Consider the following 10,071-nt stretch of genomic DNA (forward strand, 5'->3'; position numbering starts at 1 on the left):
CCTCTGCTTCCACATACTCTCAGCTACTAACTTCATTTAAACTTAAAACGGGTTAAAACACTTTGAGCTATTATACCTGCATTTAGCTTTTTGATATATTTTACAGTAGCCATGAATTATTATCATTATTATTTTTCAAAGTGAGGAAAAGTAACTGCTATATTGAGAAGGGAATCTCTGGCTAATTTATTTACAAAACTCTCAGAAAATCACAGTTTCCCCATCAAAATAAAGCAGAATGAAATATAAAAATATGGTGTAGTGAACAGGCTGTGTCGCAGCTTGTGAATGGGACCAAATATACTTCACTTTAGCAGTACAGCAGTGCAGAGCTGTGGACGGTTGACGAGTACGCACACGGATCGAATGTTACGCCACTTCCGTTTTTACTTTCTGAATCAATATCAATTCAGCTAACACTACGCAGGGTATTAATTTCAAAATAAAATCCGTAATGACAAAATGTGTCGTTTTTCGTGAATAAACGGACAAATTTCGGTGAAAATCAAATTAAACCTTAATTAAATAATAAATTAATATATATTTCACAATATTTGAATGCTTTATGTGCCCTTTTGTATTAAACATATACATTACTTTTTATGCTAACACTTCCGGTCTGGTTGCGTTTACGATAGCCGTCGTTAGCTTGATGTAGCTCAGGCAGAAACCTAACAAACCGACTATCAGCTGTCTGTGATCAACGGTTAGTCCTCCAGCTACACACGGAAACATGGGGCCCAGCGCTGTGCTCTGTCTTTTAATGGCCGCCTCTGTCTGTGGAGAAGCTGCAGCAGAAAGAAATCTAGTATATGTGACTGTGGTGAGTAGTATTTATATTTAATGTAACGGTACGGAAGCTGTGTTGAGCTCTGCAGCGACTCGCCGCGTTTCCCTTCGGTGTGGACAGACGTCCACGGAACTGCACTCAAAATTTAAGAGGTTTTGCGTATTATTTGCTTCTCTGTATACATGTGTATCTCTATGGACATGAATTAAGTCTGTCATAAAGAGTTAAGGTGTTTTAGTTAATTCGGCATAATAATAATTTACCTAGCAACACTATTTTTTTTAAGGAAGCTCAGTTTGTGTTTGGTTCACACCTCTTGCTCGTAATGCGTTAGAAGGCGAACAGGCAAGACCTTTGCAAAAGTTGACCTTTAATTTACATTAAATTGAACATTAAATGAATAGAAGTAAATTGGAAAAAGTATTAAAGTTATAAGACGCCAAGAAAAGAGCAAAGTCAGTCTTACAAAAGGACATAACAGGAACTCTCTTCGCAAGTGCTGACACTTTAAATAAATCATGCCTTAAAAATAAGTCTCATAAACTCTCTTGTTGAGGTTATGTCTGTTGATCCTGCATTACGAGCCTTATCTGTCTGACCTGTCACCTTTAGTCGCCGACTGAAAAGCAATTGTTACACACTTCTGTTGACAGAAACTGTTCACGTGGTGACAAGCCACCTGTACTAACAATACAAACAACCAAACTACACTGGGGAATGGTATGCTGATTTTTTTTAGGGTCAGTGCTGGTTAGATTGATAATAATCTGGGTCATGTACTCAAATGTAGCTCCTCTGATGCTGAGACTCATATCAGGAAAGCACTGGTTAAAGTATTTGCAGGTGCAGCTGCCTAGCCTTTATCCTGTTCATAGCTTACCCGCAGGATCAGTTTGACCCATGGAAGAAAGGCAGTGTGGCAAGGCACACAAAAGTTATGTTGGCAGAGGAAGAATGAGCCACACACACTGACGTCAATGCAAGATGATGCAGAACACAAGCAGGCAAAACTGAAACAGTAACATCAAGCTCTGTGCTTAATCTCAGTGCTGTCTGTTTATATGCAAAATTAATTTCAGGGATACAACATGAGTGCACCACAACTTTTCTGAGGCTTTTATTTTGTAAGAGGGTTTTAAATGGCTGTTTGTAGCATTATAGCTGGATTAAATGTTGTCGGTCTCTCTCACTGCCCATTATCTATACACAGTAGAAACCAGCACTAAAGCACCACTCCCAACTTAAGTGCATACATTAGCACATTTTCGCATGTCCTCCTTTTGTTGTGATATGTCTCAGTGTTAAATGAAAGCCAGTGACTTTTATCTGGCTGCCAGTTTTTTTAAAAGATCATAATCTCTCAAAGCTAACTCACTGTTTCGAGGATGAGTGGGTTCAGTTTCCCACCCTCTATCTTCTTCATGGAATGTGTCATGGATGTGAGAATTGGAATAGCATTGGACACACTCGTGTTTTTACCATGTTACAGCCATGACACCAAGCATCTTGGTGTCACGGGGGTAAAATATGATGCTGAGAGGTGAGGGCAGTCAGTTCAAAAGGACAACATAGATTTTCTCATATGGAAGTTGCAACTGCAACTGAAGGAGTTAGTGTAACACGTTGTTCTTACTGCACCCATTCTTAGAAACGGTTACCTAGTAGCCTGCGAGACAGCCATTAATGATCACGGAGCAGATAAGATTAGGAGTTCTACAGGGATAATCCACCCCTCAAATAGAGGTTACACACTTTTTCAGCTATTTTCAGCCAGATCGGTCATGCCTGCTCTCCACACCAGAGAGCCAGAAACTAGCACTTCTCTGAAGTGGCTCGGAGACTGAAACTGTTCTGCTTGAGTAGACAGCTGATGTGGTGGTTTCTCGTAACAGGACCTAATAGACTGGATGCAGATATTACTCTTAACCTCCATCATTTAATGGCTTTGACACTGTTCATTATCGTCCTTGACTTCCTTGTTTTGTTTCTGGGCATGCCCGTTGTATTTGGATTCCTCAGTTGAGATGTTTTATCTGTTTGTCTTCCCTGACAGTCTCTGACAAACACTTAGCAAGATCGTCACTATCAGCTGACTGGATTTTCTAGTAGCCAGTGACACAGATAAAACTAGGACAAAGCTTTTGGCTTGATTCAGTGTCAAAGGGCGTGCACAGTGGTTACAAATGCTATAATGTCATAAGGTGGAACAATAAGCATCATTTTAGGAGTGATATCAAATGCAGATGTCTACCCTCAAACGGGGGGAAGTTGAGCCTCTAATTAGGCCTGTCAAACACAAGTCACATGATGACAGAGTGGAAGTGTTATTTGCTGACAAATCACCCTTCCAGTCTGCTATAAAAACTTAATTTGGTAAATACATTCACATGTTCTCATCATGTGCGTTCTGCTGTTGAATTCATTTGCAACTCCATTTATCAGGCTTACAATATACGTCAATATGACATTGTATAGACAGTGATTCAGCTTGCCTGTAGAAAGACCCACCCATGGATGTCACCCATGGATATGCCATAGTGGAAGATTTTTATTTTGTAAAAAGGAAAACATGTGTTGCTAGTTGGGTGTTGCCTAACTGACATCTTTTCTCTCTCCCTTCCAGTTGTTTCGGCACGGTGACAGGTCACCAGTCAAAGCCTATCCTACCGACCCCCACCAAGAGAGCGACTGGCCACAAGGCTTTGGACAGCTGTCACAGGTATGATGAATATGTTACGTACTTTTTATTCTTCCCTGATATTGTTTGCTTACCTTTTTTTCCTCGCAAAATATGACAAACATATGCATGTGTCCCCGACAATTAAAGCATGAAAATAGCAGATGACTTTTATTTTGACAAAATAAAAGACATTCACGCTATAAATTGACCCAGAAAAGGCACAAATTGGTGCAAAATTTTAACCAGAATAGAGGAAATTAAGTATGTGATTTTCAAACTTTCCCCCCAAACCCTCTGTTTCATGTGTCCCCCCCCACCAATATTAAAACAAATTTATGCATGCTATAATGTCATGCAAAAATCGTCCAGTTCGTGCCAGTGATCACAGCAGCAGGAAATCTTTCTCCACTCTGTGACAGCTGTTTGGATGTCAATGTCTCACTTTAAGCTCACAAAGATTTTCTGCTCTACATTAGTGTACTAAAGTTTGAAAAATTACCTCCACCCAGTGACGTCGACAGGAGTGTGATGGCCGTGTTTTTGTGTTTTTTCAGGAGGGGATGAGGCAGCACTTTGATCTGGGCCAGTTTTTAAGGAAACGGTACAAAGGATTCCTCAGCGACTCCTACCAGAGACACGAGGTAAGCTTTCACATCACATGGCACCTCGCTAGGATGCTTACAGACAGGCGATAATTCATATGAATATTTAGGAGAAGGGGCCCCTCAGCACATTGGTGTTATACAGGGTTCCCACTGCTGCTGGAATTCCTGGAGCATGATGGGGGAGTTTTCTTAGAGTCAGCCAAACTCTGTTGCCTTCCCTTCAAACTCTCCAGTATATTTGGACTTAACATACTTCACTGTGTCTGTTTCAAGGCTGTGATGACCATGCAACGGCTTGTAAATAAAGTTGATATCTCACTGGCCTTTGTCCTCAGATCTCTGTTCGCAGTACAGACTACGATCGCACCCTGATGAGCGCTGAGGCCAACCTTGCAGGTTTGAGCTTAAGCTAACTCCTCTTCCTCCTACGTCTCTTCCATCTAGCTACAGTACATCTTCCTGCTGTTTTTCTTCCTCATGTTAAGTCTTTTGCCATCATTTAGGTCTCTACCCACCCAGTGGTCAGCAGGTCTTCAATCCAAACTTGCAGTGGCAGCCGATACCTGTGCACACGGTTCCACTACGTGAAGAGAGGGTATGTATACAGTATATGAAGGTTTTACCAGTGCTCCTCCTCACTGTGTTGTCTGAACTCTCTGTGTCTTTGTTTTTAGCTTCTGTCTTTTCCTCTGAGTGACTGTCCCCGCTACAAACAGCTGATGAATGAAACTGAGCACACAGAGGAATTTATCAATGTCACCATTAAATACAAGGTACAGGCATATTAATTCTACGTCCTGATTATGTCGATCTTACACAGTTGGATTTTTTTCAAGTGTAAATATCTGAAAATGAATGTGTTCCTCTTTTCAGGACATTATAGAGCTGGTGAGGAATAAAACTGGATTGAATAAGACTACTGTGGAAACAGTCTGGAGTGTGTACGACACGCTCTTCTGTGAGGTGAAAGCACACACACACACACACAGAGTCACAAACCACCACCAGCAAAAAACAAGCTTAAAGCGGAAGTGAAAAGCTTTGTAAAGCTTTTTGTAGGTATGGTAACAGCATATTTGTGTCATCACCGAAGGTTTATCTCCGGGTCGGAAAAGTGAAGCCAGTGCAGCAGTAATCTGGCTCACAGGATGTTTCATTTCAAAATAAGAGCGTCCTGTAACTTCTGATTCAAAAACTGTTTGAATTTTGACAGAGACATTCATACAAGTCATGTGTTGACTTCTGGCGGGCTAGATAGTGACTGACCAAATTTCAGCGTGTGTTGGTTTTAGTCTTGTGACTGAGCCGACCTCATCAGTTTTTAAGGAGCACGTGGACAATTTGTCAAACAAGCTGCTAGAGGAACAGGACTGTGCAACTAGTAGCAGTTTCAGATCTGTGTTTTTATGCTTCCATGCCGACAACAGCCGTGGCAGAGGGCATTATATTCCCAGGTTGTCTGGAAACATCTAGACCATCTATATCTATACCAACGTCAGCGTCTATTACTCAAATATGCAGGGGTGCCCACATTATCATGAGTCAAATACACAAAAAAGTGTGAAATTTCAAGCATGAGCCAATTATGAAATCAGACAGCAGGGTCACTGAGTACAGTCACATGATAATTAAGCAACAGTGTGAGAGATGGTTGCAGAGAGAGAGGACTGCTGACAAAGTGCTATCAGGAACAACAAGACAGTTTGTCAACTTTACGTCCCCCTCCAGACATGTTTTAGGGTGTGCTTATGTTAAAATTCTGTTTAACATGATTTCCCTAAATAATGGTTCAAGAATTAAAAACAGGCTTGAATCAGCATCTTGTATTTGTTCATGTTGTTTGTTAGCTTGCAGGCTAACTGGCAGTGGTTCACACAGCACTAGCGGTTGTGAAACATACGATAATATTTGCTATGATGGGATTTTTCTGCAGATAGTTAGAGGAAGGAAGCTCCAAGATCCAATTTACATCCCAAAACTGCACACTCTAACATGTTTGCTGTCAAAACTTTCACTATGCTAATGCTAACTCTGCTCTCTGTGCCAACAAGGCTGCTCTGCGCTAGAGGTTTTCAGGTTTCTATGAGTTATTGGCCTTGAACCTCAGATTTTAAGGAAGTGCATAGACATTTTCCCTTCAGCAGAGGAATGTGAAAACACCTCTCATGTGGTGGTGGACTTTAACTACTATTTGATTAAAGCTTTTAGGCCTTTTTTTAGTCAACTGTCTCTCTCGTGGTTTTCTTATTTCCCTCTGTTGTGCTGTGTGTGTTTTCAGTCTCTTCACAACATGTCAGCTCCTGATTGGGTGACTCCTGATGTCATGGGGAAGCTCAGAGAGCTCAAAGACTTTGGATTTCAGGTAAAAACAGTAGCAATATCTGTGGTTTTATTAGTTTTGGTGCCTCATGATGGTCTAAATACATCTATTTTTGAGTTAAAAGTGTTGTAATGATAAAGTTTGATGTCCAATTTTCACAGGTTACATTTGGGTTCCACAAACAGCAAGAGAAGAGCCGGCTGCAGGGAGGTAGGTCATCCTTTTCATGGGATTTATTGACAATAGGCAGACCAAAGAATAACACCAGACCTATCTTTTAAACACAGGATAAAATTCAGAACTCCTGTCTGTCTTTAAGGTATGCTGTTGGGTGAAATAGTGAAGAATCTTTCCAAGATGGCCGTCCCAGACCCAGAGCAGAAACTAAAAATGATGATGCTGTCAGCGGTAAGAATGACTTTTTGAACTAGAAAAGTACACTCAGTAGAGTCCAGACCTCTGCCAGGTGTGTCTGGGGGCACATTGAGCGCAGAGCAGGCTGTGTGTCCAGTGTGTATTCATGACAGTGGTGGAGTTACAGGGTGACAAAATGCAGGTTGCATTATCAAGATGTAACCGGAGTAGACAGGTTTTGTGGAGACAAACCTCGGACACAGTGTCTGGTAAAATCTCGAGCTACTTCTTTTTCCTTTTCCAAACAAAGAAGAGTCTCACTCAGTTGTCCTTCCTGGTTCTGTTGCAGCCAAGACGGCGGCGAAGATAACAAAAATGTCAGGAGTGTTAGATTAAGAAAGATACACACACTCACACAACCAGGCTTAGCATAGTTACCCATGTGTTCTGACTGTAGCTTCATATTCAGCACACAGATGTGAGAGTGGTTGATCATCTCAGTTAACTCTCCGCAAGATATAAGTGCATTTCCCAAAATGTCAAACTATTTTTATTAATGTGTGTATGTGTGTCTATTCCTCAGCACGACACCACTGTAGCTGCCCTTCAGGCCAGCCTCAATGTGTTCAGTGGAAGACAGCCGCCATATGCCTCCTGTCACATATTTGAGCTTTACAGGGACGACAACGGGTAAAACACACACACTTTGCACATTGCTACCTCTATGATTTATACCACGAGTGACACAGCAACAGGCTATAAGTCACTTTAGGTGAAAGCTGGTGACATGAAGCTACAAACTGACACTCGGCACTTGTCTGACATTTTTTTTAGGGCTCTATTGATACGGTTAAGTGTCAACCAGTCATATGTTTCTGTGTCTAGCTGTGGTACTGTGTTATCATAGACTGTAAAACTCTCTCTTTGTGTCCACGCAGCTCTGCTTCTGTGTCGATGTTTTTCCGGAATAACAGCAAAGTGGAACCATACCCTATGCAGTTGCCAGGCTGCTCCCTTGACTGCCCCCTGGATGACTTTGTGAGGATTACCAAGCTCTCTATTTCAGATGACAGGGACAAAGAGTGTCAATTGCCTGTAGAAGGGAGAGATAAAGGTAAACACACATTAAAAACTGAAGAGTGCTACAATAAAAAGAGATGACTGAAAGTGCCACTGCTGATCCATTCTCTCCATTTGTCTTCAGAAGTGATCATCAGTCTGGTGGTGTCCAGCTGCCTGCTCTTGTTCCTCATCGTCCTCCTCCTCGGCATCGTTTGTTGGCGGAAGGATCCAATCAGCAACCGGGGGTACCACCATGTGATCAACGAGGAAGGTAGAGAGGAATCCTGACAGAAGCACAAACTCCTCCCTCGGAGATCTACAAGCCTGGTATCTTGGGACAGCAGCGATGATGATGAACTTTAAACTCTAAAACTCCAGAGAGAGCTTTTTGATGGTTTCATCATCGCGTTCATTGTGGGACCCACAATTATTAGAATTTTTTTTTAGGTTTTTGTCCATAATGACCCTGTTTCTATCGGGTCAGAGAGAGGAATTTAAAAAAACATTTAAACTTCAGATTTTAGACAAGCACAGCTTTTTCCTCGTCACTCTAAACTAACATGAGTGATGAGGCATTGTTGAAGGGACCAGGTCTGATTGCTACATCAAGAAAACAGCAGGGAAAACTTTTGTATTTTAATAGTTTGGTAAAGTAACTGCTGTGTTCCCACGTCATCTGTTCGCATATCAGCCAAATGAGTTCATGAGTTCAACAAATATGTCCCAGATTTCTGCTCAGAAAGACACTATGTTCGTCATTCAGTCTGCATTTTGGGGACTTGAATGGCTGCAGAAAAGTTTAGAGAGATGAAGAAAATAGTTGTGATTTTAAATGAAGAAAGAATGGTCTGGAAACGTAATGGAAAATGGTGAGCTCTAGGTAATGTCATTGCAAATTCTTGCAAGAACATCTATGTATTTTTTAGTGTTTTGCATCATGTTTTCCTCCTGGCAGGTCTGATTGTCCTTAAAAACAGCACAAGTAAGAGATGAAGATGAAATTAGCTAAAAATTCAGACCTCTTTTTAATGGACAGAGTAATTTTGTTTTGTATGCGTGTGATTCATTTGTATGCCCATATGTCGGTTTATTCATGATTCACCAGTTTTTGTGTACTGTGTGTGTGTATTGTCACTGACGCCTAATGACCGAGCTGCCTTAAATGTTTTAATATTGTTTGTTGAAGTTTTTGATTTGAACTTCTTCAAACAGGTGCATTTGATTTATCAAAGGAGTAACAGGGTGGTGTTGGACTGAACAGAGAGCTGGTTACAGAGCTACATGACTGGAAGCATCCACCCCCCAAGTGTCCTTTGAACAAGACATGAAAACACCAGCGAAACAGCAAATAAAAGTAAAATAGATAATTTAGTTTTCTGTGTGTCAACAAGAATCAAATGTTTTGTGATAATATAAACCAGCTTCTTACAGAAATAGCTTACAGCTTCCATTAATGATTAAACATGATTGCTTTTTTAATTGTGAATATGATCTTTGGAAACACTGGAAACCCATACATTTGTGTGTGTTTTTGAATCTGGATTAGATTTGAATTATTTAAAAAATGAAAACCTGTTTGTCTTTGAACAAGTCATTTAAAATGCAGAACATATATATTGGATGCTTTTCCTTGAGTGATATCAAAGATCATGAGCTGTGTACCTAGAATGTTCAGCACCCAGGGTTTTATACAACTTTGTTCACCTCTGGTCTTTGGATACAAACTAAAAATTAAATATATAACAGAGTAAAAATCCTAATGCAGGTTTGATCAGGATTTTGCTTTCCTGCAAGTCAGGATTCTGGACTTTTAATTAATCTCAGTCGAATAATTTCAAATTTCTTTCATGCTGTATGAAATTAATAATCAGACTTTGACAATTTGTTGCTTGTTAGTTGTTTTTTTCCCCCAGAAATAAACAGTCAATCATTGCGAATGTTGTTTGTAGAAACACAACATGGAAACAGCAGGTAACCTGTTTGCTTGTGGATCCTTTGTATGATGTGTTATGTCTCGGAGACGAGCTACAACACTTGGTCTCGTGTTGCAGGGAGTTGGCCAGCTGCTGTCTTGACTTAATTCTGCTGTTTCTTCAAATCTTGAAAACTGGTAAACTCAGCCACATGACAGCTGCAGGAGTAGTGCACTTCTGCTGGTGGTAATGTATTTGTATAATGTACCTTTTGTATAATGTTTCATATATATATATATATATATTAATTGGTTCAAAGACAAATTCTGGCTCACCTTTGTCTTAAA

General features: G+C 40.6%; 1 protein-coding gene across 1 annotated transcript; it reads left to right on the forward strand.

Moving 5' to 3' along the window:
- The first annotated feature begins 664 nt into the window (after nucleotides 1-664).
- Nucleotides 665-9,748, forward strand: acp2 (acid phosphatase 2, lysosomal). Its single transcript, XM_049570411.1, has 13 exons — nucleotides 665-823; nucleotides 3,414-3,509; nucleotides 4,025-4,111; nucleotides 4,411-4,471; nucleotides 4,579-4,670; nucleotides 4,750-4,848; nucleotides 4,949-5,038; nucleotides 6,354-6,437; nucleotides 6,557-6,605; nucleotides 6,715-6,803; nucleotides 7,333-7,439; nucleotides 7,688-7,863; nucleotides 7,954-9,748. Exons 1-13 carry the CDS (start codon nucleotides 734-736, stop codon nucleotides 8,097-8,099), a joined length of 1,266 nt encoding a protein of 421 aa, XP_049426368.1. The 5' UTR covers nucleotides 665-733; the 3' UTR covers nucleotides 8,100-9,748.
- The last annotated feature ends 323 nt before the right edge of the window (nucleotides 9,749-10,071 follow it).

Source organism: Epinephelus fuscoguttatus, linkage group LG24 (genome assembly GCF_011397635.1).
Source record: "Epinephelus fuscoguttatus linkage group LG24, E.fuscoguttatus.final_Chr_v1".
NCBI lineage: Eukaryota > Metazoa > Chordata > Actinopteri > Perciformes > Serranidae > Epinephelus > Epinephelus fuscoguttatus.

Coding starts and splice junctions, on each gene's coding strand:
- acp2 (XM_049570411.1), top strand. CDS start 734: ATGGGGCCCAGCGCTGTGCTCTGTCTTTTAATGGCCGCCTCTGTCTGT. Junction 5,039..6,353: donor ACGACACGCTCTTCTGTGAG/GTGAAAGCACAC, acceptor GTGTGTTTTCAG/TCTCTTCACAACATGTCAGC. Junction 7,864..7,953: donor TGTAGAAGGGAGAGATAAAG/GTAAACACACAT, acceptor ATTTGTCTTCAG/AAGTGATCATCAGTCTGGTG.